Source organism: Paralichthys olivaceus, chromosome 7 (assembly GCF_024713975.1).
Source record: "Paralichthys olivaceus isolate ysfri-2021 chromosome 7, ASM2471397v2, whole genome shotgun sequence".
Taxonomy (NCBI): Eukaryota; Metazoa; Chordata; class Actinopteri; order Pleuronectiformes; family Paralichthyidae; genus Paralichthys; species Paralichthys olivaceus.
Genome location: NC_091099.1, coordinates 14,972,800 through 14,995,049, shown reverse-complemented (window position 1 = coordinate 14,995,049; position 22,250 = coordinate 14,972,800). Strand labels below are relative to the sequence as shown.

The 22,250-nt window shown below is 41.6% G+C and overlaps 4 protein-coding genes across 5 annotated transcripts; 1 reads left to right on the top strand and 3 right to left on the bottom strand.

Moving 5' to 3' along the window:
• Positions 1–151: 151 nt before the first annotated feature.
• ighmbp2 (immunoglobulin mu DNA binding protein 2) lies at positions 152–8,022 on the top strand. Of its 2 annotated transcripts, none has more exons than XM_020079001.2 (16): positions 152–292; positions 2,030–2,112; positions 2,655–2,824; positions 2,909–3,104; positions 3,191–3,288; positions 3,390–3,553; positions 3,705–3,905; positions 3,990–4,140; positions 4,230–4,404; positions 4,802–4,984; positions 5,085–5,203; positions 5,288–5,382; positions 5,493–5,616; positions 5,724–6,545; positions 6,981–7,180; positions 7,648–8,022. In XM_020079001.2, the coding sequence occupies exons 2-16, from the start codon at positions 2,036–2,038 to the stop codon at positions 7,843–7,845; spliced, it is 2,973 nt and encodes a 990-aa protein (XP_019934560.2). In that variant the 5' UTR covers positions 152–292; positions 2,030–2,035; the 3' UTR covers positions 7,846–8,022. The 2 variants fall into 2 exon arrangements, with proteins under 2 accessions (XP_019934560.2, XP_069384003.1); XM_069527902.1 differs by lacking the exon at positions 152–292 and adding an exon at positions 555–682.
• Positions 7,409–10,540, bottom strand: LOC109624073 (E3 ubiquitin-protein ligase TRIM39-like). The gene is made up of 6 exons (XM_020078569.2): positions 10,130–10,540; positions 9,711–9,806; positions 9,324–9,554; positions 8,912–8,934; positions 8,712–8,830; positions 7,409–8,628 (listed from the first exon to the last, which is right to left on the bottom strand). Exons 1-6 carry the CDS (start codon positions 10,520–10,522, stop codon positions 8,078–8,080), a joined length of 1,413 nt encoding a protein of 470 aa, XP_019934128.2. The 5' UTR covers positions 10,523–10,540; the 3' UTR covers positions 7,409–8,077.
• A 316-nt stretch (positions 10,541–10,856) lies between these two features.
• On the bottom strand, positions 10,857–17,717 carry rapsn (receptor-associated protein of the synapse, 43kD). Its single transcript, XM_020079263.2, has 8 exons — positions 16,819–17,717; positions 15,800–16,138; positions 14,955–15,113; positions 13,860–13,958; positions 13,650–13,772; positions 13,361–13,414; positions 13,054–13,253; positions 10,857–12,821 (listed from the first exon to the last, which is right to left on the bottom strand). Exons 1-8 carry the CDS (start codon positions 17,041–17,043, stop codon positions 12,749–12,751), a joined length of 1,272 nt encoding a protein of 423 aa, XP_019934822.1. The 5' UTR covers positions 17,044–17,717; the 3' UTR covers positions 10,857–12,748.
• Positions 17,718–18,295: 578 nt separating this feature from the next.
• Positions 18,296–22,250, bottom strand: kbtbd4 (kelch repeat and BTB (POZ) domain containing 4). The gene is made up of 5 exons (XM_020079262.2): positions 21,793–22,250; positions 20,602–21,068; positions 20,361–20,502; positions 19,849–19,955; positions 18,296–19,730 (listed from the first exon to the last, which is right to left on the bottom strand). Exons 2-5 carry the CDS (start codon positions 21,061–21,063, stop codon positions 18,870–18,872), a joined length of 1,572 nt encoding a protein of 523 aa, XP_019934821.1. The 5' UTR covers positions 21,064–21,068; positions 21,793–22,250; the 3' UTR covers positions 18,296–18,869.

The window sequence follows — 22,250 nt, the reverse complement described above, 5'->3', positions numbered from 1 at the left end:
TGGGTCTTGCTCTATGGGAATTAGAATTTTACCCTCCAGGGGTAAATAAAGGTTTTTGAATTTGAATGTGGAGTCAGCAGAAGAGGCAGATCCGATAGATGGCGGTAATGCGCCTTTGACGTTGGTTGCTAGCCGCCAATGAACATAGAAGAAGAAGACGATTCTTTTTCAGCCAGAGAGACAAGTGTCAATAAACAAACTCCCCGGTAACAGAGGACACAACAGAGTTCAGCTCCGTGAACTAGTCAGGAGTTTCCTCTCTCTCGGTGTCTCCTCAGATGAATAGTAACAGGTGAGTGACATTGTCGCGTGCAGTCACTGAAGCTACGTTAAAAGGCTGAGAGTTGTAAGGTTAGCAAGCTAACATGTTAGCACGTGTGTCTGTGCTCGTCTCAGCTCACGTGTGTCACTAACTACATATAAACATAATGGTAATGATTGAGAGGATCAACGTGGAGCCGTCTATAACCAGGCGTCGTTCCTCCTTTGATCCTGTATGTTGTTCTAGTGTCTGTAACAAGATCCTGTGATCTCTGGTGTCAAATGCTGCACTGAGATCCGACAGGACGAGTACAGAGACAAGTCCATCATCTGATGCCATTAGTGACTTTCAGCAGTGCTGTCTCTGTGCTGTGATGGATTCTAAATCCTGACTGAAACATTTCCAGCAAACTATTACTATGTAAGTAATCACACAGCTGGTTAGCAACAGCCTTTTCTAGGATTTTTGAAATGAGCAGGGCAGATATGAGTCTGTAATTGTCTAAAACCTCTGGATCAAGCATAGGCTTTTTAAGCAGAGGTTTAATAACAGCTATCTTAAAAGCTTGTGGTACGTAGCCGGTTAACAAAGAAATGTTAATGTGATTTAATATGGAGTCAGTTCAGGAAGATCAATAGAAGAAAATTGGTTCAATTTTGGTGCTTTGCTTTCAGGACCAGACAATATATCTATTCATTGGGAGGAGGTGGTGGATTTTATCCCTGATGGTTATAATTTTATTTGTAAGGAAGCTCATGAAATCATTGCTGCTCAGGGTTAGAGGAATAGATGGGTCAGTAGAGATGTGACTTTCTGTCAGCCTGGCTACAGAGCTGAAGAGGAACCTGGGGTTGTTCTTTTATTATTCTATTAATAATGAATAATAAGAGGTTCAGGCATTTCTAAGTGCTTTCTTGTAATTTATCAGGCTATCCTTCCAGGCTAGGTGAAAGTCATATTGATTGGTGGAAAGCCACTTCCTCTGTAGCTTCAGTGATGTCTGTTTTAAGAATTGAGAATTATACCATGGAGCTAATCTCTGATTTACCTTCTTCTTTTAACGGGGTGACAGCGTCAGGGTTGTTTTTAATGAGGCTGCTGTACTATTAACAAAGTTATCAACTAATGTGGGAGTAAAGTTTTGACAACTTTCCTGTATTGTACTGACACATGGCTGAGAGGAAAGTCTAGAAGGAAGCAGTTCTTTAAATTTATTCACAGTTTTATCAGATAAACACCGACTATAATAGAATATCGGTCCAGAATTTCTATTGAGTTAAATGCTGAACTAAGGCTGTCGTTGGCAACATCTACATGAATGTTGAAATCACCTACTATAATGATTTTATCTGTCCTAAGAACTAGCTCTGATAGAAATTCAGAGAATTCAGATAAAAATTCTGAGTAAGACGATATATGATAACTAGATAAATTGGTTTATGTGGTTTCAAGCTTGGATGTATGAGGCTGATTATCTGATTTTCAAAGGAATTAGAACTTTATAATTATAACCAAGTATATAAACCATGAACATAAATATAAATCCATGTCATGAAAAATGGAAACATAAAGTAACAGAAACAGAAATTATTCAAGTAAAGTTAAAGCACCTCAAAACTATACATATATATATATATATATATATATATATATATAGTTACTTTCCACTACTGTGGGATTCACCCTCATTACTCAGATAACCATGAATTAGTTCAGACATGTTTTGGGGACTGTGCTTTTACATTTATAATCATTTTATCTTTATAGTGAGTGATGGCGGTTGAAGAATTTGTGTTGAAGACACTCGAGCTTCTAGAGGAGGAGAGAGAAGCTGAAATAGAGGAGACCAGGTAAGTAAAATAACATTCAGACTGTGATATCGATGACAGTTTTAGTCCCTCCTATGAGTCAAGCTCCATAGATTCTGGATCCTACACTTCCCATAATGCCATTCCTGATCATCAGCCTGATATCATCAAGTTTATTTTATCATGGGCTGGATATAGTCCAAGACACATGCTGACAGTGGACATGCAGATGTATGCATTCACAGAGTCATGAGTTTTTGGCTGCATGCAAAGAAGATGGTCTTTTTATAACATGACCAAATGACATGACAGCGTCATTCAGGTGCAGTCGGTAGAATTTAAGCGTCAGATTTGACACAGAACCATAGAGGATGTTCTTTATCTTTTTTTATTGGTGGTGTAGGCGTTTCCTAGACAACTATACCGACCTTTATGTGGAATTGGTAAATATCTAGACATAGGTCATGGAATGGTTTACTGGAAACACAGACATTAACCTTCAATGTTTCCCAAACAAAATATAAAAATATGAAATCCTATTATTGACAGTTGACTGTAAAATTAGTCTTGTTCTGTGCCTCCAGGTTATGGCAGGAGAACATCTCTCTCAAGGATCTTCAAAATAAAGGTGTTTGCCTGCTGAAACTGCAGATAGGAAGTCAGTCTACAGGCTTGTATGGACGCACAGTCGTCATCCTAGAGCCAAGAAAGCATCTTGGTTTCTCATCTCTACCGAGCAACAGCTTTGGGCCTGGTGAGAAAAATACAACATTTTATGTGTGTATTTGGGGGCTTTGTTTTCAAATTCTGTTGAATGTGCTAATGTCTTTTTTTACAGGTGATATTGTTGGCTTATATGACGCGGGTGGATGCACCGCAGCCTCTCAGATTGGCACAGGGATCGTGACGAGGGTCAGCCAGACCTCTATCAGTGTGGCTTTTGATGATTCAAAGGATGGGCTCAGTTTTGACACAGATGCTCTTTACAGCCTTTTAAAATTAGCAAATGACGTCACCTACAAACGCATGAAAAAGTGAGTAACCATCTTTACTGAGCACATACAGCTAAACGTCTGCTGAGAAACCTTAAAACAACTTAAGTGTGTTTTTGTGCTTGCAGAGCCTTGAATGCATTAAACAGATACGGTAATGGACCAGCAGCCAATCTGATCAATGTTCTTTTTGGAGATTCAAAACCCTCCGCTCAATCACAGCCAAGTATGTAGTAGCTCGTTGTGCAGCACTCTGTAAACACCAATTTCAAAACCTTGCAAATCAATGAGACTAATTCTTGTTACTTTTCTTTTAAATGTCATCAGATGAAGTTGAATTCTCAAATCTGAATCTGGATGAATCCCAGAGAGAAGCTGTGTCCTTTGCTTTGTCTCAGAGAGAGTTAGCTGTGATACATGGACCTCCTGGAACTGGGAAAACCACCACGGTGGTGGAAATAATCCTGCAAGCAGTCAAACAAGGCCAAAAGGTGCGAGAAGTTAAATGTGTTAAATAAGAAACATTTTTCTCCACTGATCAGTTAGTTATATTTATGTGTCCATGTCAGCGTTTCTGTATTTGCCATTGCATCATTTCTGTCTAGACTGGTTCATTTTCATCTGGTTCTTGTGTTCGTGCAGATCCTGTGCTGTGCCTCATCCAACGTGGCTGTGGATAATTTAGTGGAGAGGTTGGCAAGGTGTAAGGCCAAAGTCCTGAGGTTGGGTCACCCTGCCAGACTGCTGGAGTCCATTCAGAAACATTCACTGGATGCCATCCTCGCTCAGAGCGATAATGCAAACATCATCACTGACATCCGTAAAGACATGGATAAAGCTTTTGTAAGTATTTTACTCTGTTCTCCTTCTAGTGTTTATGCCACCTTGGCTGGTTTGTAATATTTTATTTATTTATTTATTTTCAAGAGTGCAATGAAGAAGAAGACACACGAGAAAGGAGAGCGGTTCAATTTCAGAAGAGAAATAGGGGAGCTGAGAAAAGAGCTGAAGACCAGGGAAGCAACAGCCATCGCCCAGATCCTGAAAAGTGCTGATGTTGTCTTATCAACCAACACAGGTCAGTTATGGACTCAAGTGAAGATAAGGTTTTTCAGTTGTAGCAGTGATGATGAACGGCAATCAGAGAGTGTTTGTCTGGATTTGCAGGTGCCTGTAATGACGGCCCTCTGAAGTTCCTTCCAGCAGAGCATTTTGATTGGGTGGTGATAGATGAGTGTGCTCAGGCCCTGGAGAGCAGCTGCTGGATAGCTCTCCTCCGGGCTCGGAAGTGCATCCTGGCTGGGGACTACAAGCAGCTACCACCGACTATCAAATCACAAACGTAAAGATCAGGTTTTTATTTTTTTTTTTTATTTTTAGAATTATATTCAAGATTTAGTTTTTATTATTGTCTTCAGCCAAAATGTTTCCCTTGAAAAAGTGGTTTGGGATCCAAAGCATTTCTCTAGCATTTTATTATTTATGATTTAAAAAGCAACTCCCAGGGTTGACATCAAACAAGTGAAAGGACTATAACCTACATCTGTGATCATATTTGTCCTTTCAGGTTCTAATAAAGTCAGTGAACAGAAATATATCACTCTTCTCCAACTGAACTCTTAAATCATTTTAGTAACATTTAGTTACAGCTCTAAACGGTTGTTTTCAGGGCTTTTAAAAGATCTCGTAAACATATTTTTTCGGTTGTTTGGTATATGTTTGTCTTCTGTTTCCCACAGCGCTGCATCAAAAGGCTTGTCCCTCAGTCTTATGGAGAGACTCATCCAGATGTATGGGGACTCGGTGGTGCGTATGCTGACGGTTCAGTACCGCATGAACAGTGCCATCATGGACTGGGCCTCCAAAGAGATGTACCAGGGAAGACTGACTGCTCACAGCTCTGTGGAGAGACATCTTTTAAAGTAAGAAGCAGCTTAGTTATAGAAAACATCTCATATTTCTATTCCAGTTTATAATAACTCACTCTAATGCCTGTTAAATTTGCTGTCATTGACCAAACAGAGATCTACCAGGAGTGACCTGTGTTGACGAGACCAGCACGCCGCTCCTTCTGATCGACACGTCAGGCTGTGGTCTGAGTGAAATGGAGGTCCCAGATGAGCAGTCCAAAGGAAATCAAGGTTAGTCTTATTTTATTGTTGAAACACAGAATGTTTTTACTGTTTGATTTGTATGGGATCTAACTGAGTGCACTGTGTCCTCAGGTGAGGTCGACATTGTTGATCTGCATGTTAAGGCCTTGACTGAAGCTGGAGTTAAAGCCAGAGACATAGCTGTTATTGCCCCTTACAATTTACAGGTAGGACACCAACTTGAGGAATTGCATTATATCTGTACTCAACTGCGACTGCTGGACCCATGTTATAAACACAATAATAATGTTAAATTTGATTTTCTTTCTGTGTAAAGGTGGATCTTCTGCGTCAGAAGCTGTCTACAAGGCATCCAGAGCTGGAGATAAAGTCTGTGGATGGATTTCAGGGCAGAGAGAAAGAGGCTGTGGTTTTGTCGTTAGTTCGATCCAATAGAAAAGGTATTATCTTTCTCTTATTTAAGTCGTATCTGTTTCCTCAGACAATGAACTTCATCAGAATCAATCTACATTTATACAAACATATGTCTTTATTCTTTCAATTTTAGGTGAAGTTGGATTTCTGGCGGAGGACAGAAGAATAAATGTGGCTGTTACACGTGCGAGACGCCACATTGCTTTAGTGTGCGACGCACAGACTGTCAAGAATCATGCTTTCTTGAAGTCCCTGATTGATCACATGACTGAGTTTGGTGAGGTCAGGACAGCTTTTGAGTACATCCAGGATATCGTGCCACAGAATTACACCCGTGACCACAAAGACACAAATGTGTCCACCACCAGCTCCACATCAACCAAACAAAGGGTCAAAGATCAGTCTACCAGCAAGATGAAGCAAGAACAAAAGAAATCAACCTACAGCAGCAAGAAGGAAAGTACTGCTGGTTCAGAGAAGCACCCAAAATCCTGCACAACGACGCAGACAAAGATGGAACAGAACAAGAACAGAGCCACTGAGATCAGAGAGCAAGTGGAGAGCTTTCTGAAGAACCTAAATCAGAGTGAACTACAATTCCCATCATCCTTCAACTCTCATGACCGCTTGCTGGTCCACCAGATTGCGGAGGAACTGGGCCTTGTGCATGAGAGCAAAGGTGAGGGGAAAGACCGGTACATCAGTGTGTCCAGGCCCCTTGAGTCAGCATCAGCCGAGGAGCCGACACAAGCAGAAAAGGAAGAGGAAACGACGATCCTGGAGGAGGAGACGAGCCACAATCCCCAAAGTGAGCGTCAGCCTGCATTCGATCTGAAAAGTTTACATTTAGAGCGAATGGAGAGGGAGCAGCAGAAAAGACAAGAACACGCTCAACAGAAAAAGCAACAAAGCAGCATCCCAGCAGCTCAGGCCCAAATATCCAAGAAGACCAAAGGTTTGATTAAAAACATCTCATTTGTAACATGTAACATCTGCCAAATGAATTCTCTTTTGTTTCTTTAACATACTGAGCCCCTAAAGTCCTCACAGGTGATATTTTTCATCTTGTGTGAGAAAAAATAATAAGCTTGTTCCCACATGAAGAATATCCTGTGTGCAAAGGAAAAATATCTTGTTTGAACAAGATTATTACCTTGTGTTAATGTTGGTGAAGATTCCTGCTAATGACAATGAAAATTTCATTATGAGATTCCAAAGTGAGAATTCGATTAGCTGAGTTCTATTAATCACAGTGGATGTTTTTAACTGAAGTCATTGGGTGATATTTAAAATGTTGTGCTCACAAGATGATGAAAAACAATATATGCACATCTCTGTCTGGATTTTTGGGCTCAGAAGTAACAAGCCGTCTTTGTCATTTCTCTCCCAGGAAAGAACCGAACAAAGGCAGGCGTCTGCGATATTGCTGCTGCCGCGGCTCTAGACGATGACTTTGACACACTCATCAACGCCGTCGTGAAGGCCGAAAGTGTGTGTAGTTTCATCAAGTGTAAAGCGTCTGTGCTGACCCTCGGACAGCTCTGTATTTTCTGTAATAGACAGTACTGTCTCAGTCATCATATACCAGAGGTAAGAGGAACAAACTGCTACCAAGTAGTGGTTGGTTTGAGGTTCTGAGAAATAAGTAGAGACCGACTGATAAGGATTTTTAGTCGATACTGATATATCGGCTGATATACGTGTTTGACAATTTGACGTTATCAAACCCTTGTGACAGAAATGTGATAGAGGCTCGATATTTACAGGTAAACTTAATTATTAATAAATATAAACAAAAAGACAACACAAATATATACAATTTGAATCAAGAGAAACATTAGTATTACATTTAATGTCTCTTCTGCTTTTTTATTCTGCAAAACAAAGTTCATAAATGCTGATAAGCTGAATGCTGATATGTGTGAAAGGTTCATATCCGTCAAGCTCTAATAATATGTGTGTATACTGATATTTCACCACAAGTGACAGTTTTTATCCAGAAAGTGTGAAATGTTGTGTTTTTCCACAAATCTATTCATCGGTCCTTTTTTTTTCAGGTTCATGGATGCGGAGAAAAAGCCAAGTCTCATGCTCGGATGAGAATAAGTAAAGAAGGCGTTCTTTATGCCGGCAGCGGGAAGAAAGATAAATCCATGGACCCTAATAAAAAAGCATATCTGCAAAGAAAACTGGATTCTAAACTGAAAGATATGGCATCACAGAGGAAAACCAAAAACAAAGAAAAGGACACTTGATGCCACAGAATCCAATCTAATTTCGAAATGTGTCTAAAATTAAGCAAATCAAATATTTGAAAGAATCTTGTGTCATAAATGATACATACATTGTACTCCAATGATCTGGTGTCATTCAGTTTGCTGCTGAATTTCTTGTGTGAATTACGTTTGTCAGATATAAAAGCTTTCACACTCCTTCTGTCAAACAGTGTCCTCATTGCTTGTACAGAGATGTGTCTCCTGTATGAGTCTATTTTACATCCAGAGTTATGGTCAGAGGACAGATTGTCAATGGGCTGGAGACTTTCCCCTCCTCATACAATCCTGTGGAGATGTAGGGGAAAATCTTCTCTGTAAATCTGTCTCTGAATGTGTGTATTGTCGTCATATCAGCAGCGTTGATGAACACCACCTTTCCTTTGTCGCAGTCCAGCACCACAGTGATCCTCTCAGGCCTCAGCTTCAACACCAGCTTGGTGCGAGGTGAGGTCTCAGCCCAGAACGAGTCTCCCTTACACAGGCCCATCACCCAGAAGCCCTCGGCAGGGTTGAGGAAGACGGTGGTCTTCCTCTGGACGGACTCTCGGGCCACTCCGATGTACCAGTCTTTGCTTTGGCCCACCTGCACTGTCCAGGTGTGCCTTCCAGATGTGAAGCCGGCGGCTCCGAGCACACACAGGCGGCTGGTGCAGCGTTCAGGGTTGTCGGGGAGGAGCTGCCTCCTGCTGTACTGCACACAGGTCAGTTCTTCAGAGAACTCTAAGTTGGGGTGGGCTGTGTTTGGGTCCAGAGTGATGGGAACTGAAAGTAAAAAATAATGTTCAGGAGATTGAAAATTCAAACAGAATCAGCAACTTAAACTTTATAACGTGTTGTTCACCCACCATATTTAAATATCTTGGACATACTCTCACAAATTCCGAACTTGAGCGTCCCCAGATGCTTTGCAGTGTTTATCAGTATGTCTCTGATACACTCCGGCTCTCGGATGCTGCATTTGACCCTGAAACATTAGATTGATTTTACTGATGATTGTCTGATGGAGATGTGGAGCAGATTTTAGCAGACCAGAGGTTGTGCATACCTTTTCTTTGTCTTCTTGTAGTCCTTTATTTGAACAAAGAAAGTGGAGAAATACTTCTTGTTAATGAAGCGTGGGTTTTAGATTCATTACACATAGAATGAGCTTAAGTCCAGTATCTCAAACTATTTGAATATTTAACATCATCATTGAGGGGACAGTCAGGCCTTGACAGAGGTGTGTGCTCTACTGAGAGCACACACCTCTGTGCCCTCAACTCTAGCTTTTTTGTCCATGCGTATGTTGGTGTGGTGAGACTTTTTTTTCCATATATTGACCTAAGAAATAGCACATGTTCTGAACCTTTGTCCACTTGATCAGTTTATGGTTTGGAGTCAGAGTTCAGAACTTCCTCTTTTCACCAGTGCTCAGGTAAACTGTGATAATATTGTGTGAATGACGTCTGAAGCCGTACCTGCAGAAATGGTAGATCCTTCCCTCTCAGAGCTGCCTCCATGTCCCTGATGATGGATGTGACTCTTTTGATCTGGTCCTTGATGTTTGCCAGCTTTTCACACATCACCTGGGTCTTGACTTCCTCTTCCTGTTTGAGCAGCTTCAGCCGCGTCTTCTCCTCCTCCCAGAGGAACTGGTGCAGCTTCTGAAACTCCTCCTTTATCGCCTTCTCGTTTTGATGAGCTTGGGTCTGCAATATCAAAAAGACTTCTTGTTTATAGAAGTGAGAGTTTGCTGAATGTGTCTAGCAGGTCACACCAGGTTTCAACATTTGAACAGACCAAATACTGAAATCTAATCAGGAACCAGAAAGCTGATGTAATGAGTGAATGTGTTCATTTCTTACCTGTATGTAAGTTTTTGTTTCTCTCCACTGCTCCTCTGTCTTGTTCAGGGTTTTGAGCTTTTTCCTTACGGACTCCAACAAGGTAGAAATTTCAACCTGACATGGTCACAGAACAGAGAGCTGAAAGAATTAGTTTGTTGATGGAAAAGTAATCGACAACTTGATAATCAATCACATCATTTCAACAAAAATGATTTGTGGCTCAGAGGTTATAGCGGTCGTCCCATAAATAGAAGTTTGCCGGTTCAATCCGAGTCTTCCTTCGTCCGCATGCTGAAGTGTCCTTGGGCAAGATACTGAACCCAAAATTACAACTACAATCACAGTAGCAGAAAATCCAGTATTAAATCCAATAACTAATTCAATCCTGTGTTTGTTCTGTTGTGCACATAACCCCCTGGCTTCTATTCTGACTCTACCTTTTTCTGTTTAGCAGCCTCTTCTACTGGGCAGCACTCGTGCACTTTATGCTGTTTTGACGTCTGGCAGACGAGACACACGGGCTCCTCGTCATTCTGACAAAAAAGTGTGAGCTTCTCATTGTGCAAAAAACAGATGTCTTGATCCCTGCTGCTCCCTCGCAGTTGATATTCATCTGCAGCTATCTTTAGAGCCAGATTGATAGGAGGTCTCGCAGGGGCACACACAGTGCGACACACCGGGCATTCTCGACATCCCTTCCATTCCCAGAATTTGTGTAAACAAACTCTGCAAATATTGTGTCCACATTTCAACAGCACAGGAAGACAATAAATCCCAGAGCACTGGGGACATAATAAGTCCTCTTCCAAGAGTAGGTTCGCTGCTGCCATCGGAGAGAAGAGTTCCTGTAAAGTGAAGTTACAGGAAACAAAAATGACTTCCTTCTCCTCAGGTGTTGTGACATCACAAAGTCCAACCTCGAACCCTTCAGCTGATACTGATAAATGTTGGCAAACTTGTACGACTGGTTAAGAAGGTATCAAGACTTCCACATGCTGTATGTTTGTATGTTACAGCAAGGTCGTATGTCACTTCTTGGTTCACACATTAACATATTTCAGCATCTATACATGCTTTATGAATATATTTAAGTTTATATAAAGCATGTTTAAAAACAACAAATTGAAAATAAGAAATAGCATTAAAATCAGAAAGTAGTAACACTTAAATTCACTTTTACTTTATTTCCCATATTGAAACGTCTCCACATTTGACACATGGATTAACATTGTTTGACTTGATGCATAAATATATTAACAAATGCATTTTAGTCAAGCCTCTAAATCATGTAAATCAGCTACAAACTATAAAAACAACAATTCTTCATGTATTAAACTGAGTTATTACTGCATTAGTCCTCTGAGGAGGAGTGAAAAACAGAGGTAGTTTAAACTGTTAAAAGATGAGCAGCTGTGCTGTTGGTAAAAATCTTTTCGGCACCTCAAGAACAAACAGTGAAAAGAAAGTAGCCGTGTGTTACACTGACAGGTAAACACACAGTCGTTCTGGATGCAGTGACCCTCGAACAAAGAACCAGGGGCTCTTCCTGTGTTCTTACCGTGAGAAACGTAAGTGCTTGTGCAGTAAAGGTAAATGTGTCGTGACTCTCGACTTATGATGGAAGAGAGAAAACAATACGTGTGAAACTTTAACGCTAAAGATTTGTGTTTTTCTCAACTTTGCCTGAAGAAATCAATTTGTCAAAAAGTTTGTTTAAATAATTAATTAATTCATAATTTAATTCATAAATAAATAAATAATATTTGTACCACCAACTCTCTGATTATATAAGTATAATTCACTTTTTGAAGAAAACCTAAAGTATATGAAGAACTTTGATTAAGTAATGATGATTTAGTCGTTTTAACCAAATCACAAAATGTTTAAAATATACAAAGGAATATGAAGGATAAAGCCACTGAATATTATGAAATACTATAACAAACAGTTACATAAATACAGTTACATGGATACCAGTTGGATCGATATAATCCAACCTTGTTGCTCGGCGCTGTAAATATCACATGCCACATTTGAACACAATAGCTCAGCTTTTTGGCTTTCGCCATTATTCACAAAATGCCTTTGCAAGAAAATGATCTCAATGTGACGACTGAGATCTGTTGACTATTATTTCATATTTACATACAACTACAAATGTGAAAACACACCATTAAACAGTAACTCCTCTGAACAATCAATTGTTATTTAGAGGTTTCCTTCCCAACAATATTTCTTCTTAAACTATGACAGTTGAAGTGAGAGTTAAGAGTTAATTAGTTTCCAGAAAAGGAATTTCATTGAACACAATGTGTGTTGATCTTGCTCCTCACTCTTTGCGAAGAAGGGAAAAAAAACAGCTGCATGGACACATTTTGTAAAGACATACTAGTTTTTGAATGGTTAAGAGATTTTAGTTAGTTGTAGGTTTTACAAAACACCTCAAATAAATCAAACGAGAGATTTACACACAAAATATACTAGAAAGAGATGTACTACAAAAGAGAATGTACCCAAATATAATAATAAATATAACAATTATGAAATCAGTCATGTGTCTGTGTTCTGAATTAAAAAAATCTGTTGTGTAAAGAAAAAGCTGATGTGGTGTAAAAAGTGATTTTAAAAACAAAGATGACTGAGATTTCACTGAATTCCTCCAAAGATCTTTTTATCTTAATTTTTCCTAAACAAATCTAATGCACAAAATAGCAAATACACTAAGTTATAAATGCTCTTTGGACAAATGCTCCAAATGTTCAGTCATCACAAACATTGTGGTAGTGTAGGTTCTTTCTTCTTCTGCTTATATGTTGAAATATAACTTCAGTCTGTCACAGACTGACGTCTGCACATAAGATGGATGCCTGGATCGTGACCTCAGAGCTTCACTCTGGGACGCTCTGGGTTCAGTTCAGCATCAGAGCAGTAAATCGTCATTACTCCTCAAACATCTTCAGCGCATCCCGGGGCTGCCTGCTTCTCTCAGATCAGTCAGGCGCCTGTGAGGCATCACGCTGTGTCTGCAGATCCAACGCACAAACACGTTGCACCAATCAAACAAATCCAGGCTTCATGGACGACTTGAAACATTTAGGACAACCTTTCGTTCCATTTGTCTGCAGACACCTGAAGAGGTAAAAGAGCAGAGGGTCAACAGCCTGAACACATGTCAAAATAAAGTACTGTGCATATTTGATTTCATCTGTAACTGGATTTATTCTAGAAACTAGATGTGAAAACCTGCCCTGAAGCTTCATTTGGAGGAAAATGTATTTATGAAAAGCATTTCAATAAAAAACCCTGTCAAGAGTTTGGGTTATTGCACAAGTCAAAAATAATAAAAGGCAAGATCACGCACTTGAGATGGAAAATGTGTGAACAGGGCAAGGACTGCAGCTTTTGGTCCCTGTCCCCGATGGACTCTCCACACATGCCACAGTAGAGCTCCAGCTCCTCGACACACTGCAGGAACTTCACCACCTGCTCTCTGAGCTTCTCCTCCTGCCCCCGGCTCCGATAAATCCCCTCGCTCAGGCAGTGAACCTTCAGTGTGCACAGCTGGACATAAACACAGGAAGAAGACTGTTAACAGGACACGTACTGCGATATCAGAAGTAAACCTGAGCCATTTGTCCTGTAGGTTGTAATTAAAGAGCATCAGATACCTTGTTTCCCATTCCGTCTGCTAACTCCTGAGCTCGCTGCAAAGAATCAAGAGCCTGGAAGGGCAAAGTGTGAGAGGCACCATAAACAATACTGATTAACAGTAAAATACAACTAAAATAGCTGTGTCAACACTGATATTTTCAAAAGCATCACATTACACAATATTAGCCTGACAATTTAGTGCATTTGTATTTTTTTTTTATTTGTTTCATTATGTTTTTGATAGATATTTGTGAGGGATTTCAGGAGTCTGGAACCAGGCTTTTAGTTTTATTTAATTATAGGTACCTTGTCAAATTCTTTCTGCAGAAGCCAACACTTTGCGACGCCCAGATAAACGTGTGCTTGTCCGAGACGGTTTCCGATCTCTGTCATGATACCCAGTGCAGACTCGTAGCGAGGGAATGCTTTCTGGACAAAAGCAAATAAATAACAAATAAATACATATGCACGTGGACGAAAGACCTTAAGAACTTTGCACTAAGAGAGGCTCCTTACATCAGAGTCCTGCCTGCAGCGGTGTATGTCTGCAAAGTTTACCAAGCACAGAGCCTGCAGAGGACGGTCGCCGTGCTGCAGAGCAATCTTCATAGATTCCTGTAGGAGCAGGAGACAATAGGTGATTAAAACAAATCACAGTGGAGCTCAGTGACACAAACAGACTGCTGTGCACCTGCTAAACGTTTTGTATTAGATTTCTCATTACCTGCACCAAGGAGCTTAATTAAGTTTAGTCTGCATTTGTTTGCTTGTTAGCAGGATTACACAAAAACTACTTAAGTGATTTCCATGAAAACTCAGGGATCCAGGAATTGTTTCCTCTTTTTTTAACATTGTGAGATTTGTTTGTTGATTTCTCAGAGTAAAAATCTGGATCTAGTGAATTTAAATGTTTCAAAAGGAGATGGTTGGACTTTGGTGGTGGTATGCTGTGTATAAATAATCAAAATATACTGAATCTTAATTCTCAATCTGTCTGATTTATAACGAAACAATTCTTCATATTGCTTTTGTTTATACTTTAAGAACCAAATTTTTACCAATCATAAGAATAACATGTAAAAGTAACTGAAGCTGAAGACTGTTATAAACCGCAGCTACACGTCATTCAGTCATTTTATTTTGTACTTTCAGTAGCATATTTCTATATGAGCCACAATGAGAAGAGACCTCATCCCTCTTTCATTCTATGATGACAAGATGTGTAATAATGTAAGATGTTTGTCTGAATGTGTTGGCAAATGTGATAAAGCTGAAAGGTATCCTCTTGTCTTCTTACTATAAGTCTACGCTCCAAGGCAATGACATCCAGTTATTTTTCACCCTGCATACAGAATTAGAACAGAGTGGGGCCTTAAGCCACCCTCTTCATTAACACTTTAAACCAGCGCCTCTGTGAGCATATTTCTGTCGAGATCTGAGGCCTCGTACGACACAGCAACTGGCGCTCGCACCTGTTGGCAGCACAACATCTACAGTATCTGTGGCTCCGGCGAGTTTGTTAAGGAAACCAAAACGGTGACATTCTCCGCACATTGTGTAAGTTTGTCTCCGAGGACTGCAGTCGTGTGTTGGGCGGTTATAAAACAATACCTCACAGCACTCCATGGCATCTGGCAGGCGCTCCAGTTTCCTGTAGGCGACAGACATGTGGTACTGGCTCATGGCTCGATACTTGAGGCTCCAACCCTTGCCGTAGTCATTGACGAGCTCAGCTGCTTTGCAGGGGAAGAAGAGGGCTTTCTCATAGTCCTGTTGGCAGATGTGAACAAGTAAGACCTTAGATTTCTAATTATGGCCCACAATAAGCACATTTAGATTGTTCTCCCGGGACGCTTGGTTTGCAATTCTTCTCCTGTGATGGGTCAACTTTTGACAAAAAATGTGGTTGTTTGCTAAAGTATCACTAACAGGCATATTTAGTTTTTTGTTTCTTTAAATAATGTGATGCATGAGTGCATTCTTCAAAACCCACTTCATCACAATCCCATTGAAACCGATCCTCCCCGGGAAGTCGAGGGATTACTCTTACAAATCTCTGATGTCAAGGGTACTACATAAGCCCCCCCACACCTCTCCTGCAGCCAGCCCACTCACTCTGCCTTTGTTTTACAATGCCCAGCACTACATGAGCTAACCATTGATGATGTTTGCTCGGATGCTCTGCAGTGTTATCATACTCTACAAATACACTGGCAACATCAGTACCAACTGCACAATCAAGTCACACGTGCAACCTGAATAACAAACCTCAGACGTCTGCAACCATCTGAGTATTCACAAGCTTTTATTCAGCTTCCTGATCTAAAATGTCTCATACAGGAGCAAAGGCAAAGACTGTTTATCATCGGAGCACAAATTAAGATTATCAAAATAACATTTACAGCTGCATGTAGAAGAATACAATCTCATTTCAGTAAAAGCAGAATATAGAGTACCTTCAGATGGATGTAGATGTTTCCCAGACTGCAGCAGACTCTGCATTCCAGCATCTTGTCGTCATTGTTGTGGGCGTAGCGCAGGGCCTTCTCGTAGCTCTCCAAAGCTTTCTGGAAGACACTGAGGCCCAGGAAGGCGTTGCCCATGCTCAGACATACCTGTCCATTGAGCTGCAGACTGACAGTGGTGCCCTGCATGTTTAAGCAGGTCTTACAGTAGGAGACGGTTTTCTGGAAGTCGCACAGCTTCTCGTTGCTGCGTGCCAGATTCAGGTAGCCCTCCGTCAGGTAGTCTGGATCCTCCATTTCTCTGGCAGTGTCGATTTGATCGAGGGCATACTGCGGAGGGAGCACAATAGTCAGTTTAGTCTTCAATTCATTCAATTATCTGTTGTTCAAATCGTCTGATGAGGTCAAAGACATAAGGACGATACTTTATAAAGTCCTGTGGGATGGTTATGTCAACAAGACACCCCACACTGATACTCAGGTTGCAGGGCACTTATTTACTCTGCGTCGTGTGGAAGCCACAAATTAACCCATGCTTCACTAGATCATTGCAAATGGAATGAAAAGAAGTGACCTTCGACCTCCTCTCCGACAATCATCACATGGACGCTGCAGAAATATTGCTACAACAGCATTTGGCTGTAGCAATCCCAGGCAGATATGATGACATATAAAATTGTTGAGATGTGCAGTGGCATTGACTCAAACAAACACACACACACACACACACACACACACACACACACACACACACACACACACACACAATACTGCTGTTTGCACAACCTGAAAAATGATCGGAGTGCTAAAAATCTGAGTGATGACTTTTCAGAGGTCCGTTTTTCAGAGTACGGATGTTAATGAACGTTTGATTCAAACACTGCTTATATCCACATTTTCCCAGATTAAACCTTTTAAGAAACGCGACAGTAAAACTTATCAGATGTTATTTGGTTGATTACATTGCATGAAGTTGTTGTATGTATTATACGACTTCTTCCGAGGCTTACCTTGAGCATATCTGTATATTTTCCCATCTCGGAGTGAGCTGTGATCAGGCACCCCAGAACCCGAAACTTCCCTCCAGGATCTGAGGTCTTCTCCAGCACTTTTGTCCACACATGCAGGGCTTTGTCTGTCTGGTTGGACTGATACAGCTTCAGGCCCTTCTCTATCTGCTGCTTGGTTTGGTCCTGGCCCATCTCTGGTGCAAGGCGCCTCATAAAAATATTCATTCGTTTAGGCCATGCAATTTCAGTGAGGCAGCAAGAAAGTAGATCCTTGCCATGCACAGTACAACTCCAAAGATTCCTTGAAGATGATCCTGCGAGAGGACGGTGCCAGGAGGCCTACCGGATCCCGCTCTCTCAGCTCCGACTGTGCTGAGATGGAAAGGAAACTGGATCCGTTGAAGTAAAACGGCGACACCCCAAGATCATTATCACCAATCGCTTTGTGAAGAGCGGGAGTGCCAGAAAAATATCTTCCCCATTTAACCATGCAGCGATCCCTACTCACCATCAAGTGTTCAAAAATTCTGCGTCGGATTTCCGTTTGAAAAACGCCAAAGAAACACGTTTCCCAGTGGAGTGCTAGCAGTGATATCCCAGAATATCTACTCCCTCCACACCCCAGCGAAAGGAATCTCAGCACCCCCTCCACCTTCCTCCTACTGCTGGCGCTACAGCAGATGGCCTTGTCACTCTAGACCATGTGTCCCTTCAGGAATTCTGTCCTGCCCTCAGTAAGCAGTCCCAAGGTCACTACAGCTCCTAGCGATCTGCCTTCACTCTAAACCTCACTTACTGACCAAACGATGTATGATAACTTCACATCTCAACCCTCTGAGGCATTAAAAACACTCATCCACAAACAGATCTGACCAGACTCACACGTGTGGGATTGTGGGCTTTTATACCAGGGCTATACACGGCTTTTTCTCCAAACATTCAGGCTGTGTGTGTCAGATGGTGCTGGTAGCGATCGTCAACTCCAATTGGGATTTCTTATGGAGGCGCATATGTGCCCCCAGAAACCCCCACCCCTCATCTCGGCGTCAGCAACTGATGCTTAGAATAGTTCACCAAGTCTGACATGTCACTGGGTTTGGGTTTCAGTCTCCACAGCCTCCTGAAACACATCAATGGGATCAGAGTTCTGGACTGTCTGTAGTAGCTTTCTCTCCTTCAAACAGACCCCCCACCCAATCCCATCACAGCCCCCCTCCACGCCCCAAGGACACAAACAGGCACCTTTTTACCACCCCTCCATTCACAAGTTTCATTAGTAATCCTGAGATAAATACAGCTGGAGGTTATGCCTTTGTTTCTTTCACGAGCCACACAGCGACCAAGTGAACCATTTCTAAATGCATTACTGTACAATTGCAACAATGAAAGATGCTAAACCTCGGGCAATAAACATAGTATTAGTAGTAAGAGATGGTTAATGCCTATAGGCTTATGGGTCATAAACAAACAAACAGTATTAATGTGTAGCTACAGCGATATATTTGTGATTGACATTAACAGCTTCACTTGACATTTACATCTTACATAAAAATTAAAAAAAAATCTTAAAACAAGAAACTGGCATCGTTTGAAAAATTAGAAAATCCTTCTTTAGCATGATTATGCACAGACTTCAAATATGTGAGGATATTCAGCCAACATCATCAAGATACACATGACCACAAATACATTGAAGGATGTTTGATGCTCAGTGTTTTTTACACTGAAGTTGTTCATGCGTGTCATTATTAAGCAGTGAGCAAGAAACAATGTTGATGACTTCATCACTGGTTACGGTACTGCCACAATCTTCTCAGCTAAATGATCCACGATGAGACACACTGTACGCTGTCAGCGACACACACCACTGTACTGTTTTTACTGGTCGGCTGAATGGAATGAGTGACACAGAAACCAGCTGAGTAAATACATTTAGTTCAGGTCTTCACACAGGATGTCTGAACGGTGAAGTCATGGAGAGTCATCCATTAGTCTTTCCTGATTCTCTGTGGTCAATGTGATGACCACAGTGTGAGCATACAGAGGACAGGTTAGGCCAAGACAAACTGCCAGTTTGTGAGCAGGATTTTTATCCCTCTGATAACAGAGACGACAGACGTAGCCGGGTTAAACTTTAGTGTGTTTGCGTCACCTTTCTTACATTTGTCCCTAAAGACATATATGCAGCCATTGCAGCTGGCCACCTTCCACAGAGAGGGGACGCAGCTCCACACCTCAGGGAAGCGCAGGCGGGTGAAGCTCTCCAGCAGAGGGTTGTAACACACCAGGGAGTCTCCTTCTGCTACGATAAAGATCACATCCATGTGAACAGCAGCATGCATGCAGCCGGCGAATGGCAGCATGTAAGGTTTGATCTGACACTTCTGGGCGGAGGTGTCAAAGCACTGAATGAGACGGGATGGCTTTGTAAAAAAGTCCATATCATTCTCTTCACCTCCAAGCAGGTAGATGGTTCCTCCCAAGTTGACTGCAGCCGCCCCTGATACTGCAGTGTCCAGCTGGCTGGTCTCTGTCCACATGTTGTCCTTCACCGTGTAGTAGATGACGGCATTAGAGAGTGTGTCCTGCAATGTCTTACCTCCGAGTGAGTAGATAGCATCCTCTGTAGAGACAGAAACCATAGTGTGGTGGAGGCGGTCTCTGGGCAGTGGGGCGCAGCGCTCCCAGTCCATGGTATGCATGTTGCACTTCCACATGCGGCGAGGTATAGACCCCCCCACCACGTACAGGTCACCTCCGTGTTTACAGGCTGCAGTGATCTGATGGCATAAACTGTTCTGGCCACTCACGCTGATCGCATCGTCCTCGTCACAGTGAAGTGACACAGCCAGGGAGTGAGTCCTCGTCTCCTCTTTACCGATCAGGTAGATATGGACCTTCTCACCAATTTCCTGTGGACGAAGAAGATGAGGAGATATCATTTATCACAGATACAAATTATTTTATTGGACATTTAGGCGTCTTCTTTAAAAGAAACAAAACATTTTTCTCTTGAAAATAAGATGTCACCTTGAGATTTTCTTGGAGGATGCAAGAAAACTCTTCTCTCTCCACCTTGTTGTGGTTTATCCACGACTCGATTGCCAATGTTGGATTCTGGGAGCTCGGAACACCATCTGATCACAAACACAAGACGTTTTGAATCTTATTCATGGAGCTCCTCGATTTAAATCAACAATTGTTTGCTGTTTCCACTACACGATAACAGAGTCAAGACTTTTCAAACTGATCCATAATATGATGATATGCATTACCATGAATAAAAGCAGAGATAGACAGAATGGACATATTGTTGGCATGGTAAATTAACAATCTGAAACTGATTTCAATCCTTTTACTTCTTAATTTACACTATACAAAATACATTGAAATCAAAGGTTTTGTGAAATGGTTTAAAAAAAAATTCAAACACGATAAAAACTGATTAAAAGGGGAATGAATAGGAAAATAGATAACAGTAATGTTAAGTTTGTCTGTTTGTGTAGTAAACACACACATAACAAACAGAGTGGCAGTAATACCTTTGATTATATCCAGGAGCAGACAAAGAGGCAGATTTAGAAATTCTTCAGTCTGATGCAGTTGGGCCAAGTGGATTTTAGCACACTGCTTGGCAGCAGTGTACAACTCCTGGTCACTGTGTCTGTCTGCAAGCCACATCACCTGCACAGAAAAAACAAACGGTAATGACAAATCTGATCTGACATAATCATTGCTAAATCTTAAAACATTGTTAGATGTGTGAAAGTGACAGTGACTCACCTGCAGGCAGCTCTTAACCTCCACTGTCCGCGAGAGGAAACGGGAGCATTCCTCAAACAGAGCAGTCAGCTGGTACATGTCTGCCATCTCATAAGTGTCCTGCAGCTCCTCCACCCTCAGCTTAATTGTGCCATGGTAGATGTAGTCAATCAGCAGCTGAAAGACAGTGGCGCTCACATCTTTCAGCTCAATTGCGCGGTTGTGTGACTCCTTTAAGTTTGAGGTGAACATGGAGCGGAAGAAGCTGCTCTGCGCTGAGAGCACAAGTCGGTGCAGGTGAAACTCTTTGCTGTCCACGGTGATGGTGACATCAGCGAACAGGCCGTCCTCTAGGCACAGGTCCATGATGCTCTTCACCACCCGGCTGGAGTGGGAGCGGTCGGTGAAGGTGTATCCCAAGAAGTAGTTCTCCTCTCCCACTGAGCCGCCGACACTGAGGCCCCCCTCCTCGCTGGACTCCATCTTTGCTGCTCGGCCGAGAAAAACAACAGACAGCATGTTAAGTCTTGAGTCTATCAGAAAGAGAAGCAGAACTCAAACCCCTGGTCACTGAGGTTATAATCAGTTTTATTCGACTTTGGGACCATGACATACACAGGGATGAAGAAGACATTTAACAAGGACAAAATGAGCTTGGTAGAAATCTTTAATTGGCAAACTATTACAATAACAGTTTCAACAACTTCCTGTTTGCTTATCATGTGATATGACGAGGGAATACTCCTAAATGAATGTAGGCGTGGTTGAATTATCTCTCTAGCTTTGGTGTTGATTTAATGGTGCAGCTCCAGTGCTGCTAAATTATATTTAGTTATAAATCATTTCTCCATTGTATTCAACTGGGAGAGACCAAATATTATCCATCAGTAAAACTACATGCAGCAATAATAAGAATAATAAGAAACAGACATTACAACCTTTAAAATCACCACAAAGTTCAATTAATAGCACGCGATATAATTTAAATAATAGTGACTTCATCGTTCACAAGTGCAGGGTTTACTGTTTCAGCATTCACTGATTGTTATGATTAGCCAGCTAGCGTTAGCATCGGAGGCAGCTAACTGGCTAGAGCTCCTTCTCGCGTGAAAGTTCATTCGTCATATTGTGGAAGTAGAGATTTCAACACTAATGCGCAGGAGCAACGAGAGACGTGAAGCTTCACCGAGAAATAAAAACAAGACGAGTTACCTTCTGTTATCTTCACTACTTTATCATCCAGGACCTCAGGCTGCACTCTGCACCGGAAGTCAATACACTCCACTCACCGGCATCGTCTGCTGCTACTGCCCCAGTGTGGCGGAGCTGTGTTACTACAGGTGGCATGTTACTTTGCTCACGGATATCAATAGATAGATAAATACACCGGTGACTTTATTAACTCGGAAGAAATTGTAAAAGTACTGTTTTTCAAATACCACTGTGCAATATCATATATGTAGAAAACCTCTGTTCAGTCGTGGATGTTTCCAGGTAAAGTAACAAGGTTCCTTCGATAATACATTTCACACTATCTGCAGGGAGATAGTTTGTCACTGCTCTGGTCAGAAATGACATGAAAGCTCAGAGCTCATCCTCTCAGACTTTTACAGCTTGATTAGCAGCAATAAATCTCATGTGTTAAGTGAAGGTGTATCCCAAGAAGTAGT